Raw genomic sequence first — 25,197 nt, 5'->3', positions numbered from 1 at the left:
TGGGAATATTTAGGGCCATATCCGGACTCATTATTCTGTACCGATAAATTCCTGACAATATTCATACGCAGGTTGTTTCAGTAAGGAAATTATAGATGATAAAAACAACGTATCATTTCCTCCGCTGTTTTATAACCGGGCGCTAAATCTGCCAAGGATAATTGAAGATTGATTTTATTAACCATAAATAAACAATGAAACCGGAGAGCGGACTGCGAATCCGGATTGATGGTTATTAAATAGAAAATGGATCAAGGAATACACAGGCTTATAGCGAACCGTTAAAGACTTTGAAATAAAGTTTGCTTGTCTTTATCAATATGCTAATCGTCCGTCCTCATACGACTCATATTTAGCCATATTGCCCAATTATATTTCATCAATTACAAGATTGTTATTGCACGGCACAGGCAAAAGACCCGCGTGTGTGATGGTTATAATGATATTCTAATATTAAATACGATACGGAGAAAGACCGGACCAGTCACACACGCGTGGTGACAATGGCACTATTAAAACAAATAATTAGACCAACATGAAAAGACGTTTTCTACAGTTTTAATAGATTTTCTAAATATGCCTCTCTCTTTACATTGTTAAAGACTTTGTCAATCGCATAGACGTTATTTCGAATATGAATATATTTTCCATTCGTTTAGACTGTAAATCGGCTGGTCTTACTATTGACTAATACGTATTAGTATTGCTCGAAACTTTAAAATTCATCCTTCATTTTAAGAATCTGTTATGTTAAGCGGATACTAATAAGATAACTTCATGATATATCTAAAATACAGTTTGATGTTTTTACAATATTTCTTCTCAGGTGCATTTATTTACTTTTTTTTATTGTTATTTCAATTTTTTGATTACCCGTTTATGCGGGTTTGTTTGAAATTTTCTTCTAACTTGAATACTAGTAGGTAATACTAAGACTAGAAGGATTAACTATCGTTATGTAATATTGATTATTGCAGACACACTGTAAAGAACATTATGGTTCAATATTCTCAAACGTTTACTGTTACTGTGGGATGTTTTGCTTACATTAATAAGCTATACATGGTCTTACACCATAACTTGATTTAGCTACATCAATTGATAGTTTTATGTTCATAATAACAGACTTGTTTAATGATTTTCAGATACCTCATGTTGTTATCCAAACCTGGTTTTTGACATGAAACTAACTTATCTTTAATCGTTTATTACCTAGATTTGCATGCCGGGTGTCATCATGAAGAAGCGAAAGTTTGTTTTTTCCGAATCACATGGTCTACCTTTAAAACAATCTGCCAACAATGTCATTTCGTTTTTAGTTTGCCCTTGTTCAGACGACTTTCAGATTGACCTAATTTTTGCCATAATGGTTTTAATTTTTGATTGTTATTTTATCTATTGTTTATTATAATTAAGACATGTGAATTTAATTGTGTTAATTTTCCGACATTTTATGACTTTAATGGATTATATCAGAGAAAAGTACACCGTCCAAAACTGACCATGTAAGAAAAATATTCAGTAAAAATCGCATAGCTCTGTAAGATATGTATTATGCATAGGGGTACGATTAAATAGCTGTATCTGTGCCCTTTTATAACATAACATTTTATGGTAATGTTTCGTGTGTCGTTTTGTACACCCTAATGAACGCAATGGTTTTTCTGAAGTATTCTTGATTCAGCAAATAATGGCTCCATGCCAATCTTTGTCCATTCCAACGTCTGCAATTAAGTCAATTAAGGTTAAATATGTCTTAACATTTTCAGCTTGTCAATCAATTAAACGTTTCTTGGGTTTTGCCTTCTGGACATTCCCTACTGAACTCTAGATGCAATACTCCTACAACAGAAAGGAAAGCTTCCTAATCAATGGCACCAATAATCTCGTATTGGCGCTACAAGACGCCTCCGGATACCTCATTATTTATTATAGGCGCAATGGTAAAAGGGGTCCATCGGAAGCATGGGTTGGCCACTATTTTAGTGAACCTGTGTATACACACTACTATTCCCAGAGATCCAGAGGCTCTCTGATATCGCTACAACTAATGGTGGGGCATTAGTAATACGCCTTTGCCCACGGTCGGAGCATGCAATTATTGTTCTTAATCATACGAAATTTGTCTCGACCATTACCAACACAATGGGATGGAGTTTCGTGACGAAGTTTGAAATAATTTTGTTGAAATTTGGTATGATACATTTGCCCCCGGTATTTCCTTTGACATTTCCAAACAATCAATATGGTTGTAAATTTCAATAATTACCAGCGTTTATATGTATGGAAAATGGCGTTCGGTGGACTCGGTCACATGGTAGCTGTGGGAAATGGCGGACAATCAGTTCGCGGATGAATACAAAAACTGTTTGATGTGAAATGTCAAATGATGTATTTGTCAACAGGTTCCGGAGAGTTTGGCATCTACTGCTTGCAAATTGCAGCTAAATAGAAACAAACCAGAGAGATTGGACCCCAGACCGACAATTGTTTGATTATACATGTTAGAATCAGTCTTAAATAGTACAATTACATGGAAATAATATTTCCCTTTTCCCCTTTCGAGGGAGCTATGTCAACTAATTTTGATGTTCTTGCCTGTCATTACAGTTTTGCAGTCAAAACAACTGAGATGGTAAGGTAAAAAGTGCATAGATAGACAGCGTGGGACTAGGGTGTTATATGGGGAAGGCAAGGTTTACATGTTTAGAGCAAAGGACAATCGTGGGAAGATACCTAATGATGAGTCCGGAATTGTTTTTGTTTTAAACTTGAAATGCAAAGGTCGAGATACCAGCACAGATATTTAATGTACTTCAATATATTTCAGTAGCATTTGACAGCGAAAATGGGACAATAAAAGGAGAAGGGAAATTGGAGACAAAAACGAGCAAAGATGGATAAAGGTGCTGAACAAATAGACTTTATATGTACTATGTGACTTTTTCGAGGGAGACGGATACATATGTCATGTCAACATTATTGATGGAAGAAGACATTGTAAATGAAACAGTGATACGTAAGATGCATTCCTATATGCATGGTAACCATCCTCCAAACTAAGATTAAAGAAAAGGATAGCAATAAAACAAAATGTTATAGTTTTACAACTATTCCAGAAAGCTCAATGTGATTGAAACAATTTAATGTTATTTTCCTAAAATTTAATACTGCATCAATAAACTCGATATCAATTACGATTTTCATGGAAATGAAAAAGAAAAAAAATTATATGTCAAGAAAAATGTTACGATTTCTGCTTTAGACAGGTGTGAAAAGACAACATATGCTCTTTACTTGGATGTTCAGTTGACATTAAATAGTCGATAGATGCTATGTACAAATGAAAACCTGCAATGATATAAGAAAAATCAGTACCCATGACGAAACGTACAGAAAAAAATAAAAATATAAAAAGTAAAAAATATAATGAAAATGAAATAAAATAAACCAAATGCATGAATGAAAGGGTTCATCAAGTAAGACCAGTATAACTAGTATTATGCAGCATAGACTCAGAAATAGGCATGCCATCTTGTGTAACAGATGATTCGTGTTCTGTTGGAACTTGGACCAATATGGTGGACAGCTGTTTAGTTGAAGTCGATGTGTATCAGATTCATCATCACTTTGTGAAATCCCTTTAATACACTTTTTAATGCATCTCAGAACATTCACGAAAATCTGTTTCCGAATCGGTACCGTTGTATGATATAAGTGTGGATAATTACTAATAGGGGTTGTGTAATGTGTCTGTCATCGGCCAGTATATACAGCATGTGGCGACACCTGTTGGGACGATAACTCAAGAGCATGAATACCCAGGTGCGCAAGGTCACACCCCGAGAACTACTGGCATTCATTATTGTGACGTAAGCCATGGAATTTGATTTGTTTATCGTTTTGTATACAATAGAACACAAATGTTGAGGAAGTTCTATTAAAACAAAGGTAATCAAATGCCAAAAAATAAAGGAACGTCACATTCCTAGCATAGTCCATCAGCTGCATATTAAATTCGTTACTAAAAAAATGCATAGAAATTCAATAGCATAGACCACAAATTCTCCCACCATTTAGTAACAAATGACGATGAAGAATTTCAGTATTTTCGACTGGCAAGCTAAGGAAAAAAAGAGTCCAACAGACTGAACAGTTCTTTTGAAATTAATACCGAAATAATTCTCTCTGTTATTGTTTTGTTACATATCAAACATTTTCTGCATTATTCAATCTGTAACGGTATAAGTGCACTGATGCTATCGGTCAACATTGTTTGCGTAAGCATAAATGTATAAAGATATCTCGTCAGTCGTTACACGAGAATAATGAGTAAATCTGCAACGGAAATCACAAACATAGACATATACAATAACATCCCTAACCTCTACAATTTCATCAATATCTCCAATTAAATGAATGTCTGGATTTGAAATTGCAATTATAGATTGGAAGCGGCAGGTTTTTATAACCTAAAGGTGCATATTTTTCACGTTTGACCTTCATTTGCTATGACTGAAGTTTATTACATTTAATAAGACAATGTGATTGTTTGTCATTTTCTATTTGTTTCGACGACACACCTTTTGTATAATTACATCTATTACATCAATGTTTCATTCTCAAATCAGACTCGTTAAGGATATGGAACATTCATATCTAAATCAGATTTGTTGAAGATTTTTAATGGTATCTGTGATATTAAAAGATATAAATATTCCATGTAGCTTGGCAAAGAATTGTGCGCAAATCCGAAACAAGCGAAATATTCATTGTTATAAAAGAAGAAAAATATCTAGTCAAAATGCAAATCTGTGAAATTCAGGAAGCAAAAACTAATTGTTTTGGAAAGAAATTCAGATAAATTAAACATATTACTGGCAACCCTTATACATATTCCCAACCTCGCTGTCCATATCATAGTTCAAAAGCATACAGAAAATGCCGAAATGAAAGGAAAAGCGAGCTACACATTTACAAGTAAGATTCTTATCTAGAGAGAATGTATTCTACTCTCGTTGATTTTTAAATCTCCCGTCAAAGCATTAAAGCCTACTAAATTTTATTGTAATTAGTTGAGACTAAGTATTTCATTTTTCTTATTGTCTGCACGGTAACTTCAGCAGCAAAGCTTACCGATTTTCATATATAACTCAATTTCAGTGAGAAAAAACATCGTGGAGCAATTTTCGTTGAATGGCTACTAGTCCTAATACTTTCGTATAAAAGAATCTATCGGCTCCACTCAGATACATCAAAATGACGAAAATACTAGGTTAATAACAATATTAATGTAATGGCGTTGTTCTCCAGACTCGTGGTTAGTCTACCATTTTATATGAAGATGATGGTCCTCCTGAGATTCGGTGTATATGAAGATGATGGTCCTCCTGAAATTCGGTGTTATGGAATCTTAGTAACTACCGACGAGACAGCATAATCTGAGAACGGACAAATTGCCCGTCTCAGACGCGGGACAAAATTACACGTTATGTATGGGCATTCACACATTCTGTACTGTTAATTACAACCTAATTACAGGTTCTGGGCCAGCAAACGTTACAATGACACACTGAATTGTTCGCCGTCCGAGCCAACTTCTTCAGGTAAGCGAACATCCAATGTTGCGCCACACTGCATCCATTCCCAGATTTAAATGGGCAGCGGTGGCTTTTTCTCGGGTACATCGTCATTGAATCAAAGGACCGTGCCAATTGGATCAAGTCTTTTGTTGCCTTTGGCAATCAGCTGACCGTTCGGTGACTTTGAGTTCTCATGGCAGGCCATCGTTAGCTGTGTTTGTATCTCTTGACGTGTAAAAACCAAACATTTATAGACTCTAGATAAATATTGACCGGAGGTATCACACCAATTACTTCATCACTCCACACTTGTCTTCACCGGTAGCGCGCGCGCTCGTGCGGCCATAATTTAGCTAGTTCATGCATAAGCATACAGAAAAGCGTTAATTAAAACAACTCAAGTGACCAGTCAATATCTTATTCATCCGTGGGCATTGAAAGGTTTTTCTCTATATCTTACATTATCCAGATCAATTTGATTTTGCGCAGTTTCTACACGAATATATAAATAGGTAGCGCATATATCATTACCGGGATGCACAAAATGTACAAAGTAATTTGACACTTCAATTAATACTTTTAGAAGAGCTGAAGGATTTTTTCCAGCTCATTGTAATTATGAAATTATAGTTATGAAATAATAACATCATAATAGAAAACTGTTCTTATAGTTACTTCACGTCTAAAGCAGAAGTCTTACTCATAAGATTGCTATTGTAATACTGACACATAAAGTCAGAGTGTCTATTGAAACTTGGGCCTTTGAAGAATATTATACAAACCTCGAAAATGTGTTCAACGCATCATGAAGGGGTTAGCTGTAGGCACTCGACACCCGAAGAGAAAAATGAAGTTGTGTTTAAGAGAAAATAAGTAATGATGGATTCGGTTAAGGAAAAACATTTTTTCACTATTGTGTCCTTAAGTGGACAAACATACATCTCAATGGAGGGGATTAATCTCAAATTTGTCGTCTCTCACGACCACGTGGAATAACACGCTAACGCAGATAAACGTATTCAATATTAGCAATGCCTTTATTCCTATAGTTCAAAACTGATTGGTAAATAATCGGCGGAATTTGTCAGAATAAATGTAAATTTGGATATTATCTAGTACCACAAGAGAAAGAAAAACTCATTGAAATCAAATTTTACCACAAAATCTGTTTTAAGCGCAACGATGATTAAGCGCATTTAGAATAAGAAATGCAAATAGTGCACTAAGATGTGTACATTTTTATCAAATGTACGTGAGTCGATTCCAGTGACATTGCAACTAAGCATTTCTTCGAACACACCAGCGACAGTTTTTGTGACATTTGATAAGAGGTTAATCATTTTAATTTCTCAATGTATATGCTAAAGCTGATACGTTTTATTCCTTTTTAATATTAATATAGAGAAAAAGAATTCGTATAATTGATCTTGAATTTCCCTTGTCGCTGCTACTTCCGATAATAAAGTGTTGTTTTTTAATTGCTGAGAGTGAAAAAGGTACCGGTATCTCCTTTGAAAAGTTAGTTGATAGCTTTTACTTTCACAAAAGAAGTTTTTTTCTTACGGTACATGCATTGGCAAGTTATTCCATCATTTTTTTTTTATTTCATTCCTTACCATTCGTTGCACTTTATTTTCAAATTCAATAGGTTCACAAAATAACATTTCAATATCTTATATTTCAATAATTTGTTTTTTTTTACATTTAAATGTTGTTTGTTTCTTTTTTAAAAAATGGTTTTCGTATGTTCCGACATTGATATCTCATTATTTTGAAGAGAATAATGTTTTGATGTCGGGTTTGATAAGATGGGGCAAATATGGCACGCGTCTGAGCACATCCGGGCATATCTGATTACATCCGGGGTTGTAGGTTAGGGAAATAGACAGAAATGTTATCTTATTAAAAGAAAAGATTTTTGTTTTAAAAAACTAAAACCTGAAGACATGAACCCAGCGGGAGATTGAAGGTTACACGTCTGTATTTAGGAGTCATGAAGCACTCTCGGCGTGATATTGGATCGAATCGATACGAATAGGGCAAAGACGGGAATAAATGAACATGAAACATTGCTCTCAGAGGACAAATAGTGTTTGTAAACTGCCCCGAAACACCTCGGCGATACTGCTGACAACCAATCACAATGTTTTCTCGTGAACTAATGAGAGAATACAAGCTCTCTACAGGAACTAGTATCTTTACCGCCGGAAATAGCTGACGTTAAAGAATACTTTCTCTGGAAAATACACTGACATGAATGGAAAGCCGCCACCTTGTTTGGGATAGTTGGTGGTAATTTGTTGAGGCGCAGCTGGTAACGGTCTTGCATTGACTGCTAATTAGTACCCGTTGGCATTCTACCGCTCTCATCTTTGACATCTCATGTTTGTGTTTTCGATTTAATTGAACGCAGAAATGCCTTTACGCTATTATTCTCATAAGAGACTTCAAAAGAGACAACATTCTAGTTGTTCGTGGTTTACTCTCGGCGTAAGGCCACATTGATGACACAAGATGGCGTACATACATCACCTGGCAAACAATAAACACAATTAAATGATGACTTTACAGTTAGAGAGGTGGTGTTGGGTCACGATTCTGAGTAATATTACTCTACCCGATAGACTCGCTATTGGCCTGATCAAGGTGTCGGTAACACGACAGTATGGTGATGATCCCCAACACTTTCTACATCGCGTCCACGCGTTTTGGAGTTATTTTTCAGATTTGTGACGGTTATAGGCCTTTGTTTGTGAAGTGAACAGCCTATAAATGCTAAGTTTCCATGTTGTATTCTCTAAATAGTCACGGTGGACATCATCACTACTTTAAAGCGTAAATAAAAGCTCAATAAAGTGAAAGCATTTTGTATGTTTTTATTTTATTCTATTTTTTTTTTTTTTTTTTTGCGTTGGCTTTCTATGTGTCCCAAAACTCAATTATATTATTTTTAATTTGAATTGCTAATTTACCATATGTTGTTGACACTAGAGGATAATTTGTATGTATTATGCTTTGTATGCTATTTTAAAGGATTGTTTTTTTTACTATATATTAATTGACTCGAAAAGTTAATTTGTATATCATGATATTTATATTATTTTGAATTTGGATTGCATTTTCATCGACATTTTACCGAAGGTTTCCATATCCATCGCCATCACGTTTATACTGCAGTATACGTTTATAATGTGAATATATTGCAATCTTATTGGTGCCTGTATACGGAATTATAAAGCCAGTGTAACTAATTAGTCTATATGTCTATCGAATAGTATTCCTAAACCTTTAATTCTCATCTTATCTTTATATGAAGCTACATGAAATAGCAGATGTACTAGGCGACGAGCTACCATGATAATCGGTGGAGTTTCTGTGTGAATTGTTTATCCTTCCGCGCGATCGGTCAATTTATATACAATGATGTAAATAGATTCACTGTAATACGTAACCCTGGGCGAATTATACTCCCATAATAGCTTGATTGGGGCAGCAGAGCTGTGGGAATCTCTGCCAACTTCCGCACTTGTTGTCTAATACTAAACGTTGACGGCAATGTTTCACGACAGGGTACTCTGTGTGTTTGGTGATAGAATCTCGCATGTTAATCGTCATGTCACTGGGTGCTTGTGAAGTTGTTTTCTACAGTTTTCACTTTACAATACATATACAGAAACAATAAAAAGCATATAACTATGATTGAAATATAACAAGGCACAACACGAAGGCAAACATACACGCTTGACCAGGCGTGTTGGAAGAGAAAGCGCATTGTGTTCCATCAATGAAATCCGATGAAAGCTAAATTTACTATTTGACTTCCTTAATATTGAGAGTTACAGTTTAGTCGGAAGATTTATTATTAGAGGATCATTAAAAGTGATGAGTATTTTGTAGGTTATTTGACAAAAGATGTTTTGCTTATTTTTCTTCTTTTGTTTTGTTCCTGTATTTTGAAAATAATGGTTCGGCTCTAAATTTCATTAACTGTCGATAAGACGTAAAACTAAAACAAACAATCAAAAGTTTTTTGAAAACTGGTGGTTTGTCTAAAAATGAAATGTGTGCCATTCATTTCCAAATGACATAAGTAATATCACAAGCAAGTCACAATTCAGTGGGGAAAAGTATTTTGAAACGTGTTCTGGCTGAAATGTTGTGCGACGCATCCAACATTGATTTCGTTTCTATTTCTAATCTATATACGAGTAAATGTTATCGGCGGCATGTCTAATCCAGCCAGTTGTGTGTGTCTATGTTCTTCATTAAGAATATTATGTGGTGGTGACTATGATTGTAGGTTGTTATGTGACTCGGTCCTGAAGCATGCTTGACTGCTTTTTCTAACTCGTTAAAACTGATGTGTATGATACACTGACTGTGCACGCGAATGATGCAGCGTCCCTGGACATGCGTACCTGATGCGCTTTTCTCGTGCATGGTCACGTCCTCGCCACACGAGTTCGAGTCTCCGAAAGGGGGCGCTTCGACTAATGGAGTCCAGGCAGGAAATACCGTGGTATGCTGCACGAGCGCACGTGGAGAGCAAAATGTGCCTGAGCACTTTGGGCTTTTCTTCTAGAAGATATAACTGTTGTTTGCTTGTGCAATAAGTACGGAGGAAAAGAATGTTTTGTCACAAATGTGTAGGCACGTCAGTCGAGGAAATCAAATACCATTTAGCTGTCTAATTATCCTAATCAGCCATTAACGGGGTTTTCCTGTCCATATCATCATGTCTTGTCCCTATGGAGCTTAGTAAAGCATTCCATAATTGTATTTGTTTTGGCGATGGGTGACGCTAACGCTCTCCTTAAGCTCCTCCGAGTGTTTTCTTTTGCTGCCGTTTGGGAATGCATTGCATGTGTAGAACCACGGGAACCCGTCTTCAGTCGTTAGTCGGTAAATAAGACCTGATCGCAGTACACACATACAAACAATACATGGTAAACACGCACGTGTTAAACATGGTCAATAGAAAACACATGATACTGGTAAGCATTACTACACGCCTGCATGGTCATCCATCCTATCACCTTCACGGAATCCTGTTACAATGAAGAGCGTTTCCACCAGATCAAAAACTGTTTCCGATAGCAAGTTACAGTTGGTTAGCCTGACACACATAGTATATATTTTTATGAAAGAAGAATGTTAAAGTACCCTATGTAAGAAATCGCTTTAAAGTTATATGTGCCACAACTGAGCGAAAATTTTGACATGTCATTTTTCTTCAGCAATCTATTAAAATGAATTAAGCTGTGAAAATTATTAAAATGGTCAGACAAAGATATATGAAGCCTTGTAAATGCTAGTTACAATACTGACATTTTGCACTGTAAAATTCTTGGTTTTTATGCCTTATACATGTTTAGATGGAAATATACCTGCAACAATCATTTAACACTGTACAAATGTGGAAATTATACACCAGTTTGGGTTCATGGTCTGATTGTATGTACTCATTTCACTGAACTGTAGATGTATGTATCATGATTTATTTTAATCATTTTCAGCTCTTATTTGTACACATAAAATTAAAACCAATGCATTGAACGTATCTAATTTTCAAAATGTTGGTAACTTTTGGTGGTGATTAACATACAAAAAGCTCTTCTTTATTCGTGAATATGAAAAATACGTCACATATAACTTTTTAAAAAGTGCTTCCACCAGATCAAAAACTGGTGCTTATAAATAAGAAAATTACAGCAAGTTAGCCTAATACACATAGGTTTGTATGAAAGAAGAATATCAAAATAACATTCATTAGAAATCGCTCGAAAAGTGTTTGCACGAGATCGAAAACTGCTGCTGATAAAAATAGCAAAATACACTCGGTTAGCCGTCATATATGATGCACATGTTGGTATGATGTTTTTGTGGAAGAAGAATATAGATATACTGTACGAAAAAATCGAATGTGCTGTTTTGCTGCATGCATTGTTAGACGAGAGATTTGTACAAGAAGGTGGTATTATTACGATTAACGTTCGGGAGCATAATGATGAAATTAAAATAATACCAGTCCTTCATATTTCGTTTTTATTGGTAAACGAACAAAATTTTCTCATACACGTTTATAAAGTTCATTAACGGACTTTGTAAAAGGACAGGATTTGTATTTGTTCATTACTATTACTTAATGTTTTAACTGTGATGCAAATTCTTGGGGACCAGTCTTTATTTTCCCAGGATGAAGCGAGAAATAATGTTGATGGGGAGAGATTGAGAGTTGTTGTGTGAGAGAGTCCAGCACACGAGCTTAACCCTACATATATCATCCAGTGTGTTTTTGTAGTGAAAGTTTGTTTATTGAAAATTTCTACTGATATCCCTTCATCTGTAGGTTACGCCAAACTTGATCCCTAAACGATTGGCTCGCGATAAGCGTGGACGGCGTTTCATTTTGGTCATTTCAGTCCTACTTCAAAGGTCGCCGAATTTTTGTGGCGGTTTGTTTATAATCTATGCATCATAAGTTTTGGTAAACTCGACTATATATTTCAGCAAGACTTCCATCCTCATTTCTCTCTTTCTACATCCGCGTTAGGTCAAATACTTTTAATTACGACTGCCGATAACACTGGGAGTCAGCCCAGTGCGGCGTTACCACACTGAGGTTAACGCTTCCGATTGGCAAGTCGTTAAAATCTTATCTGTTTACATGTTTGTATATACTTACAGGCTGATCGGGAGCTTTGAATGCTATTCGGATGTTTGCTGCTGATAAAGTGTTTATTGAAGCCATTAATTTCCATTACATGCATGTATAAACATTTTTGAATGGTACGTATACAAGGTAAGACTGTTGACCACAGCTTCAATGATTAAGCGATAGAAATGTAACACTTGGGAAATTTTAATTGAATTCATAAAATTGTCACTGAGAATATATCTTTACAATGTTATATTTTAAGCTTATAAAATCCCACTTATGCTTTTGAATATCGGACAACGCAGATCAAGAAAATATCCTATCAAAACGTACCGTTTTATAAACAAAACAGAGTATACATATATAAATACAATAACGTAATAGCATCTTTTCGCAAAATAAAAATTGTTTCATAAAGATAATTCAGACAGTAAAGATGAATTTTTCCTAATTTGATCTATTGTATAACTTGTCTTTTCCATAGATTTTGAAAAAAAATGAACCTTGTCTCTACGTTGAATGAAAAGTGACTTGATTATTAACAGAATGAATAATAGTTTTACCATAGATATCTTATGTAAAATTGTAAAAATGCATTTTTAAGAATAACGAGTAATATTTGTCTTTTCGTTCAATAAGTGGATATTACTCGTCTTTTTTTTATTAAATTATTATTGTTCTAGTTGAAAACAAATGAAGTATATTTTATCTCTCCTTGAGATGAGCTATTTTGTCGTGATGTAATGTAAAATGGAAGTTGCATTTTTTAAAAGTTTACATCTTTCTACTTGTAACATTAGGTATACCTTGTCCATTCGTATATTCTATTATCGTATTATCATATGATAAGCCTTATAAAATATATTCATGAAGTATATAACAATTTGTATTGTTTCATTTCTAAATCGCATTGTTGCTTCATAATTAAGTTAAATAAAATAATGCATATCGTTACATTGACTGTTAAATAAGTTATAGTAATTTTTGATATTTTGTATATTTTTTCACATGTATATTTCATCAATAAAAAATAAAGAAACTACAATTGGGTGAGTTATCCATGCGATTTCGCAAGTAATTGATGTGTATAACTTGTTTTTGCTTATAAAAGAAAGATATCATGTTTATATTAGATAATGATAATTATATTATGTATTATATAAGATAATGATAATAATGTAAGATGTTAATTTCAGAGGTAATTTTTCTTTGTCCGTCTGTTAGCATCAAATAATATCATAACGTGTATAGATTTTTAAAATAATACATTAGATAATATTATTAAATTAAAACGATATATGTAACCTTGTGAAATGTTAATTATAGTAGTTAAGTCATTATTTGTATGCCTTTATTGTTGCCACGTGAGCCCACCAAACAATATATTTATGTAAATATTATATTCATAATTTACCAGCAAATGGGTACGAAAACGACACTCTATTTACTTAGTTAATCCTCCTTCCGCTATGTATATATTCACAAATGCTTCTCATCGCTGGTTGCCTTCTACCTTGTCTCAAAACACATGAATAATATTTATTTATAAAGTATACAAGATATAGCCACCAGATTGGGACACCTCTTATTTTAATGAGCGCATGAAATATTTAAAATATCGTTTAAGGTCGTATACATGCCATCCGTACTTCGGTAATGGCCCCCAGGGAGCCATGGATCTCTATAAAGGTAGAGTTTGCCCCTGTGGAGGTACGGAACCCCAAGTGCTGAGTATACACATATGGTCCCCACACTGCCACCTGACCAGAAGGGACCCACCGCCCGGCTTGGGTGGTAAGTTTATACTTTCTAAATAAAAAACCTAAATATTTACTCTGGAATATCCGGATTTTGTGTATCAAGGAGTTCGATACATATTCTCATCGTGTGTTTGTTTGATACAACGCAGACTGTGACTCTTCCATTTTGCTTCGTTCCCTCCCACAAATCGCGCGCTCTCACGTGAAAAGCACGTAAAAATGTAACCACATGTTCACGGTAATACTTGTTGAGAAAAATGCAAAATGTCTAAATTGTTTGCTAAGATGTTGATCGAAATCTCAACAACATTTTAAAGTATAAACTAAATTACTTATCGGGCGGTGAGGATTTGTCTGTTAATGACACCATTAACAATTTCATGAATGGGGATTTTTATTTTTAGTTCGATAGGGTAGATAATACGAAATCTAGGCTCAAGCGCAAGTGTATTTATTTGTAAATGAGCACATGTACATACAAAGATAAGTATTTTGTCACTTCAATATGTTTAAATGTTTTGTTTTTAAAATAAACGGTGTAGATACAGATAATAATTGTCGTAAAGATTAAAATTCCATTTATAAACAAATTTATTGATAAATATCCGACATCTATTAATGGAGTGGACAAATGTTAAATAATAATTTTTGAGAAAGTCAATAACAGAATTAATACTTTTTTTAATGCATGTAATATTGTTTTTAATGGTAAAAAACATTATTTAATTTTTAATGGTAAAAACGCGACCAATTTGGTGTATCGTTCACTTTAATACTATGAAATACCTCAGCAGATAAGCGGTATATCATCTTCTATTTTACCGATACCCCAGGACTAGCAATAGTAAAGGCTGGGTTAACGCTTAAAGCCGAAACATTATTAAGCTTTGTGACGGACAAATTAATTGATGCTAAATCACAATGGCTAGCAAAGGCAGCGAGCAAACAGCTGCGGGCAGGACAAAACATCCTTACGATTTACAGGGGGCGTGACCAGTAGAGGGCGGGACGTTCTTATTGTTGTTGAATTATCATTGGTTCGTCCGATCACAGTGGGCGTGTTTACACGCCGGTATTGGCACTCGATTGTACATCATTAGGGATAGTGTTATGGTCGAAGGTGATGCTTGTTGTCATTTGATAAAAGTGGCGAAAGTTTGACAACTTGTTCATATTACCAGCTCACCCGGTATCGGAGACACACGTACACAGCAAGCATTGGAACGATACCGTCACCAACTATGGTTCAGCTGGGAACATCTCCCGACTTCCAACTCCATAGAAGTCGACCGTCATTCAGCATAAGTAGGGTACTCGGAGAAGATTTTCCGAGCTCCTCTCCAGAATATACCAGTAGATATCCGGACAGCGCTGAGAGTCCGGAATCCGTGACTTCGTGTTTGTCGACAGAGGAAGAACATACAAATGTCGATGTAGAGGCGTACGATTCGGATTTAGAAAATTCTGACTTTTGTGAAAAAGAACCAAGTGCTAGACTGACACCTAATATTGATAGCAAACAAGATGCTGGTGATGACAATATAGAGAATCGTGTACCTGACACAAAAAGCTCGGACTCAAAACCTGACGGAAATAACAACAAGACACTCAACAACGATGCCAAGAAGTCCGAAAAACCGCCATTTAGTTATAACGCTTTAATTATGATGGCTATCCGAAGCAGTCCAGAGAAAAGACTTACCCTGAATGGGATATATGAATTTATCATGAAGAACTTTCCATATTACAAAGACAATAAGCAAGGGTGGCAGAATTCTATCAGACACAATCTTAGTCTGAACAAGTGTTTTGTCAAAGTACCACGTCACTATGACGACCCCGGAAAGGGCAATTACTGGATGCTGGACCCTTCTTGTGATGACGTTTTCATTGGAGGAACCACAGGAAAACTCCGTCGGCGATCAACATCCGCTTCTCGGACACGGCTTGCAGCATTAAAGAGGGCCGGCTTCCCAGGAATCCAGCCGCATGTTTATCCATTTGCCTGTTCGGCAGGTAAGCCCGGTTCTTACATGTGGCCCTTCTCTTCTTTGTATCCGTTTGGAGGGAGCACCGCTGGGTCCCCAGCCTTACGATATGGTGGCTTCCAATTCTACCCTTATACAGGACTGTTGCCCAGTTCGTCGTCTGTTCCCGGTGCAACAGCAGCAGGAAGGACAACAAACTTTTCCGTAGATAGACTCTTAGGACTTGACATGGGTGTTTCATCAAATTTATCCACCAATTCTTCTCCCCTGAAGACTGGAAGTCATGGGTTCCAGTGGTATCCTACTCACTCCCCGTTATCTATCCCTCATACAGACCAGGAACACTCCAATACAAGAGGACTGGACCTAAGTCTGTTCAAAGGTGTGCATGGACTACCTGTTTCTCCGGGATCAGCATTTTCATCGCCACCCGGAGCACTGCACCAAACGTCAAACGGACTTGTACGAAATATGTTCTCAAATACGTCGGTTCATTCTCAAAGAACACCTTACGACGTCGGAAGGACATCATAGTGCTTGCTTAAATTTACATTATTGACATGTGCAATATCATTTGACAGAATATTCAAATCATGTGCCATCATCATCAGACGACTCTCCCCTTTTGGGAGGTGGCAATGGACACGGGCAAATTGTTGATATTACCTGATAATTTGGTATGTGTAGTGCTGTGAGTTGTGGCTCGCGACGAACCGACACCTGACAGGTATGGCCAGGGTTATCATTCATACCTTCAACAGGTCTGGGTAGTTAGTCATATTTTATATCATGTATGATCTTTTGCGAGAGAGGAAGAGAGTAAAGAAATCGAAATAAATCATTTTTATTTGATACACTTACGTTTGTTAATTTGTGGTATTATCATAATATTAGTTTCTTCAAAGAAAATGTTCGTGTACATTTTTAAGAGATAGTTAAATGATTTAATTTAAGATTTTTTAGAAATGAAAATACAATATTGTTGGTTAGTTTGTAGGTTGTAATTTCTGTCGAAAATTTTAATGTAAATCAAATATTCTACTGTTTTTTATTGTTAAAAAACAAAAATAACAATACATTTTATTATTCTATCCTTTTTTAAAATCGATAAACGTCTTTAAAAGTAAGATGAAAAAAGCACAAGTGCCAAACATTTTAAAAAGATGATGAATTCAACATTTATATATTGATGTGTTTATTTTTAAGCCATCTCTTAAAATACTGTGCGAGCTATCACACTTTTATTTGATTGATGATTTTCCTTATTATCTATAAACATTCAAGTGTATCAAACACAAAAACGCTAATATAGTTATAAACAAAACGATTTTAAATTTATACCCGTCAAAAATATTTGCAAATCTGAATCTGCATAATTTTATTTAACGTTTGAATGTTGTGCATTCTTAACATGACTATTTAATGATAATTTCTTCATTCATAAATCTATTAATGTATATATTTGTACATTACCGTAAACATCTAAACCGATATATAAAGTCAAATATTTGAATATTATTATTATCAAATACAATTAATGTAGCTTTTATTAAAATATGATAATATTTGATATTCTCTTATTTACAAACTATGATATACATTAACAGTATCGTGTTTCCAATTAAGCTTTCTTTAGAATTACTCTACATATAGCATTGATTACTCATATGATGCAAATATGCTGTTGATTAAATATTGATAAAATAATAAAACATTTTGACATAACATTCTTAATACATTAATTGAGGCAGAATGTTTTCTTTAATGGGAAGTTTTTATTAAGTCTTCAAGAAACAAAACTCGTATCTTATTGCGCTAGTGTTTGAATTTATATACATGTACTAAAATGCTGATAAACGGGGCTAAAATAAAACTTTAATTTTAAATATACAAAATTTATTTTAATCAACAAAATGCATCATTACTTTAATATAATTACATATGGATAACAGAGAAAAGGTTTAGACAATATAATGATTATTATGTAAACTTCAGATGACGATGATGCGAATCGTACGGTTACTAGATATAGAGTTTATTCTTTGAAAGACGTAAATATCTAAATGCATTAATGAAGTACATAGTAAGAAAATTTTAATTGTCTCGGTGTATGTACGTCTTAAAACAATGTCTACGAAACAAGTACATAATGTAATTGACAATGGTTAAATAAGTTAAACAAGATTGGTTTCTAAATATGTTCTCATTGTCATTGTGACAACTAAATTTTATAACATATTCAATATTTGTTGTTCTATAAGACAAAGTATAAAATGTATCAAAATTTAAAAATGCATTTTCTTCAATCCAATCTTTAGGTTCAAATTGGATAGCCTAAAGACACAAAAATGTATTTTCGTTTTTCTTTGATTTTTATAATAAGCAACGTGCAGATTTTAACTGAAATGATAATAATTTGACTGTTTGTGTATCTGTATTATCTAAAGTAACATTTTCGCTTTAAATATATATACTTACATTCAAAATTATTCCACTAATAAACTGTATCTACATGCTACTGACAAAGATGGGATGCATTACATACGTTACTACTAGTCCAGATCAGTTTGATAAAAACATCCGAACGTGTCAACACTAAATTCTCTTATCAGTACATCAATGTTATGTGAATGTTGACAAGCTGAAAGCATTATACCAGATACTTTCAGCAGTCTTTTCTGGAATATCACAAACAGAATGAATTAAGTTTGTTGCAAATATTGATATTCGAATACTTCAATTTGAAGTGCATTTTATGTAAATTAAGACAATGGAGCGATACCAGTCTCTAACCTGATGATAGGGGTTTGACAACCACGAGAGATAGAGGAGTTGACAGCGGGTTATAGACCGGAGTGCCCCGGGATGTATCAACATCAGATAACCCAGGTGCCTAAAGTGACGTATCATTAACAGACAACAACCCTTTAGACAATCACCGACTTGTAAGATCTAAAGAAAACATTGCTGTACATTTAGATTAGCCTGTTGTCACGAGAACATTCCTCAATCCTTCGAACGTTCTAGTTTTCAACAGTAAATCAAATTGGTATTCTTGACACCCTGAAGCCGTTGCTTTCCATTAAATCCGTTTAGAATGCTAAAATATCGTATTCCATCTTCTTAATTCGTATAATGTGGTGTTATCATGTATTTTGGTGTTCTCTTTCTTTTACAAAATATTTTGCGAATTTTTTCAAAAAGAAAAAAACTTCAATAATAGATCATTTATTATACATCTAGATTTATTATTAATTATTTCATAAAAAAACGACACCACCAACATTTATTTACTAAACAAGAATTGCTTTGCGAATATAAAATACATTTGGCGTGGAATGCAATTAGTTTATCAACTTAATCAGCGACATTCACGTGTTTACTGCAGCTGCTACAATGTTCAGACCTTAAAATCTTTATTTGTTTAACCATCCGACTCATTTATAATTATCTATATGAAACCGGAAAATACATGTTCAAGTACGAGTATATAATATCCCCTTTAAATATGTCACTATGTTATACTTTCTGTTAGAAACACTTTAGTGTAATCAAGATGAAATGCAATGGAGATATAGCGGTTTCATCAACACTTCTGTATAATCAATCGAATTGATCCGATAGTTTACGTGATCATTAAGTTCAAAGAGGCAGTCATCGAGATGTTTTCTGTCACCCAGTGAACGCAGTCAGACATAGAACGGGTTGTGACAAATCAGTCCTAGATTGACTATATCTAATTACTGGTATAGAAATCTGTATTTTATTAGGGATGATCTTATAGCAAATTACATGGTATCTATCGCAGCAAATTACTCTCAAATATTTTTGTAGTATTGCGAGAGTTTAAAGCATGATTCAAACCTAACATCGATTCTGTTGTTTTATATAAGATAGTTTTAACCAAAATAACAAAAATAGAAAGATAAATACTACAGGATAACAGCATCGACCTAGCTTTAATAAACACAGTTGTATATACAAGATTAAAATGGCTATTAAGTTTAAATAACATTTGAATTATTTTCACTTTTTAATAAAAATAATTAAAGTAATGGATGAATCACATGAAGCGAATGATGAACATCAATTTATATAACTTTACTTTTAACAAATATCAATGAAAATCAGCCATGGGAAAGACATGGCACAGAACACTTGAATAGGAATCATGGAAATTGAAAGTGACAAACAATGGAGATGGACTCCGATATATGAGTTCCGTACAAAAGTTAGATAATCATAATATTTTCAAATGACTTAGACAACACAAGTTCTACTATAGAATCGACGTCCCGATGATTGACATGTTTGTTTTCCGTCATTCAACCTTTTTTCTAGATATTTAAAAGATATTTGTGTTTGTAAGAGAATTGACATAGATTGATTTTAGGTTAACTTTGAATACGTGATTTTTTTTCATCAGTTACAGTATTCTTTTGTGATCGTTTCATTGTCTAGTTATAAGTTCATCATTTCGGTCCAACAAGTAAGATTTTAGGTGATTTCTTTTCTCTTTGACATTTATACTTGCAAGAAAAAGAAGTATTCCTTTACTGCTGTTTTAACCATCTTTGTTATGCATATCAAAGTATTTTTTTCAGTTATTTAGAAGAATTTGTCTTTGTAAGAAAACTAGCTAGCATTTTAGGTTAACTTTGGATTACCTGAGATAATTTCTGATTTTTTTTTTATTTTTTTTATTTGCAATATTCTGTTGTAATTTTTTTCATTGTCTAGTTATATAAGGTTTTATATTCATCGTTTCTGTCCGACAAGTGACGACCATCTTTTCCAAAGGTTTTTCGATGGCTGCTCTATTCTCCTTGACGTCTATTATTCTCCTTGATTTATCCTTGTACTGCTATATTTCAATTCTGTTTCATGCTATCTTGTCACAACAACCATCTCTCCAGCTTATCTTTCTATAGTGTTGTGCATCTCGTTGATAAAATTATTTCAAAATTTTATTATAACGATACTATCTTTGATCTGCCGCATCAAAAATAGGAAAGGAGATATAATAAATATACCATATAGTCGTTTCGACATCCTTGTATTTACTGATTGCCACTTTAACTCGGAAAATGTTAATTCATTGGGCGAAAAACTTTTTTTTTTAATGAATTAACACAAATTCTGCTTTGGAGCAAAAGTGAAGGGGTTGTTGAATGTTTTCAGTATAAATATAAGCTTGGTGCATGATAGTTTGTGATTTTGGTTTGTACTGAAAGAATTCTACACAAATATATCGTTAGACTTAAGGGAAAGTAAAATCACATGTAACAATTACAAATATCTTTTCAGTGATTGGGTAGTCATGTAGTGTATCATTATAAGTAGTCGTGATGATCTCACACATGGAACATATGTAGTAAATCAATCTGGGGGATTTCGATTAGAAAATAACTCTTCAGATATGCAATATAACTTGAAGTATCAACTAAAGCTTACATGGTGGTCTGTTCTGTTTGAAAACACCTTATGGAAAATTAACCTTCGCGAAATTCAAAGCATTTTGATATTTTTATATCCAATTTTTATTGCCAATACCTGAAGTGTAATTATTTTTCTATATTACACAGATGTTGATTCCATTCAATGCCACATTACCCTAACTGTCATAACATTCCATTCAATAACCTTTTCCAATAAATAGATCACAAATCACTTTACCTCAACAGATTCAGTGTAAAGGGGATTATTCGATGTGTTAACATATGTTTATTCCTGTTACTAGATATACACCTTTATGTCAAAATATTAAAACATCAACGCAATAATCTAATCAGAGGAACCTTAAAACCAATGATTCCATATTGAGGTAAAAGTGGTATTTGTCACCTATTGCGTCATGAATATTATCCTCGGGTACACAGTAATAAAAGACCTCCCGTGCTCCCCCTCCCCATATACCTCGTGTGTGTTCAGTCCCCTGATGAAAGAACTCTTCAGTTTGGGGACGTGTTTAGCGTGATATTTCAGGCTTGATTTCCCTACAATAAACACTACATTGGATGGATTTCCTATTATGGCGTGCGATAACAATGAGTGTTAGTCTGATAGTTAATAAGGGCGCGCCTGATTGAGTATACACAATACCTTCCACTCATCACCAATGTATCTACTCTACCGGCCTGGCCATCCAATAGCTGCATAATTTTGTATAAGTCTTTCTTATTGGTTGATTGTGTTTATTGTTAAAAAAGAAGAAAACCAATAAAACTTGGATTACACGCTCAACAATGAGATTTGTTCAACAGTTCAATAAAAACTACAACAAATCAGAATGCATCAAACGCACATTTTCCGCAAAATCCAATAATATGAAATTCTTCGCCCTCAGAATTTCCAGGTTATATGTCCGTTTGTATCTCATAGTGTGTTTAATTGATTTAGAACATATGGGCCACTGAATTAGACGATCGTGTGAGAATGAAAGTATTTTCAAGTTTATTTAAATGTAAAGCGGGGAAGTTGGTGAATCTTTTCAATTTGTAAGCAAAGCTTGTACACACGGATCATGGTGGCAGATGCAACGTGTAAGCCTGAGCAGAAACGGACAAACGACTCAACGCATTTGCATTGTCAGGGAACCTGCATATATTTGATCTAAGTCAGGTAGTACAGTGCAAAGGGGAACCAAGTGGGCAGTATATTAATTCCTCGGGGATGGGATTATATTACTTTGCTTGTCATGATGTGTAGGGGCAGCACGGGGCGCGCGGTCACAAAGTGATCCCCAGACGCAGAGTAACAATTGTTGTATGTTGTAACAGAGCACACCAATATTTAATAAACATATTGAGGTAATTACGCGTGATAAACGCCTTCCGTGCAGAAACTGATTGTTGTTATCAAGTGAAAACGTTAATGTCGTTTGCAATGGGGGAAACTAACTTATCATGAGACCACAGGTAGAACTTGCTTGAGTTGGAAATATTAGACTCGCTCTGACGAAACCCTCAACCGTTAGAATAGGAACTAGTAGACTGTATTAGTCTTAATTTCTTACATATTACACACGAAAATCATATACTATGAAGAATATAAACGCTCTAATTAGTTGTTACGATTATTATGATTATTTAACACTATATGATTATTAATTACCACTAATTAGACTGCTAAAAGTCGGTGATACAAATAGAGCCGCTTGATGACAATTGAACCGTTTTGCATGTTTTACCTTAATTAATCTAGATGCGATAATATATAATATAAATTTTATGGTAATACTATAGGGTTATATAATAATTATCAGGAGGTAAAACATCAACAATATGTGACAAAATCGTAATCCAAAATTAAATACAATGATCAAACAAATCGATTTTCCTCATTCTAAAAATGTCAAGAAGAAAAGAACCATGTGTTTCTGAAGAGTAAGCAATATCTGCGCCATGGATTCCACCTATAATACGGATATATGGCTTACTAAAAGATTTACAGACATTAAGAACGCCAGTCCTGGAAAAACAAATTCAACCTTGAGTAACAAAATCCAAACTTGAGTAACAAAGTTGTATATTTTTGTTATATGTTGGTATTACCGTAAGCCAATAAGAATTTTCCTATCAAAGTGAAATCGCTAAAATAAACTGAACATTAATAAAGACAAGTAGTTAGAATTTGCGAACTTAAATCGCTGCAAATTTGTGACTGGTACCAAAAACGCGGACTTTAGTAGCCGCGAAAATAATTTGGTTTACCGCAGGTTTTTTTTGTGTCCATTTTTTAAGATTTGTTAGTCTTATATATTATCTTGCTCTTCGTATAGTTTTGAAGTTCATATTATAGGACTGGATAAGAGACAAAGTTGTCATGTTTAGAATAATGTCATTCTCTCACAAAATTGATATTTAAGTATAATAATTTCTATTGAACAATATCCTGTTAATAATATTTGGCTTTAATCATAATTGTTTTACCATATACAAACATAAAGCTTCATATTTACCACCATAATTTATGTAATGTCCATCTACTGCAAATATTGACATAAATGATGATGATATAACCCGTGTTTACATACATTTTAGTGTGATTATCATTAATTCGACCGCCTCCATTGTAAATAAAGATTAGGGAACTACAAATTCTGATAGAGATACCCTTTAAAACACTATTGTATTAATTTCGCTATGTGTCAGAAATAAGTATGGTATTTATGTATACACTCAGAGATATGAATCATTCTACTTTTTATTTTGGTACAAAATATGAACTCTTATTATTTATTTATTGTGGAAGAACCAACACATATTCTGCACAGTACATCTACTCTCATATTAGTGTCATATTTTTGAAAATTATTTTCACTCGTGTAATATTTTGTTCTATTTTTTCATTTAACCTTTATGCATTATAATTATAGATATATTAAGATAGTTCCTTACAACAACATATTGTAATTCTTTATATTCTTATTTTACTTGAATTGATCATTACTTTAATTGTATTAATAAGTTCCTAGGTTTTATCATTTATTTCTGTCATGAAAAGCCTGTCCATCGTATTTGTAAATCAATTATGAGAGGAGCTTGTTATAAGTTTTTTTCCGAGTACATGTCGTATATTTTAGTGTTTTACCGAGTACATGTCGTATATTTTAGTGTTTTACTAAATATTTCCACCAAAATATTAAGAGTTGTTTAACCAAAGATAAATAAAGTTAATTGATATTAGATATTTAAAAGAACGATTCAAAACCATTGCAGTACATCACATGTATATAAAATATGAATAATCGTAATTTAACAGAATTATTTTTTTCTGTATTATAGTTGTTGTTGTAACGCAACAAACATATTACGGTATTTGATTTATTCAATTTAAAATTAAAGATGGGTGCATAAATGCATGCATACATATACACAATACCCAGTACAGTAAACTGCATAATATAAAATCTAAATATTATAGTTAATAAAATATAATATCTCCTCCAGATATGATTTTTCTCAAAGCGATTGTCGGAATGTAACTTTGTTCAAGGCCACGGAACCTTAGGGCCTGTACAGCAGTAACTCCACCTCAGACAACACTGATGTGCGTCGGGTTATGATTGTGGAAGATCAAATCCGATGTTGACAAACAGGAATTTGTCGTTAATCCAAATGTGGCCAAACTTGACGGGTGCTATCGTTCCGTTATGACAGTGGCTTTAAAACAGGAGAAACATCAGAGGGAAATGTCTACACACCAAA

General features: G+C 34.0%; 1 protein-coding gene across 2 annotated transcripts in view; it reads left to right on the top strand.

Moving 5' to 3' along the window:
• LOC138318104 (forkhead box protein fkh-2-like) overlaps positions 1-16,844 on the top strand; it is a 37,116-nt gene extending 20,272 nt beyond the window's left edge. The window contains exons 7-9 of one of the 2 annotated variants that reach the window (XM_069260212.1): positions 12,270-12,371; positions 13,868-14,034; positions 15,182-16,844. In XM_069260212.1, coding sequence (XP_069116313.1) covers positions 15,242-16,522 — 1,281 coding nt within the window. In that variant the 5' untranslated portion in view covers positions 12,270-12,371; positions 13,868-14,034; positions 15,182-15,241 and the 3' untranslated portion in view covers positions 16,523-16,844. Of the gene's footprint in view, positions 1-7,325; positions 12,372-13,867; positions 14,035-15,181 lie in introns of those variants that run through there. The other variant, XM_069260211.1, reaches the window with a different exon arrangement.
• Positions 16,845-25,197: the final 8,353 nt, after the last annotated feature.

This window comes from Argopecten irradians, chromosome 3 (assembly GCF_041381155.1).
Source record: "Argopecten irradians isolate NY chromosome 3, Ai_NY, whole genome shotgun sequence".
Lineage (NCBI taxonomy): Eukaryota > Metazoa > Mollusca > Bivalvia > Pectinida > Pectinidae > Argopecten > Argopecten irradians.
This window is presented reverse-complemented; position numbering and strand designations above follow the sequence as displayed.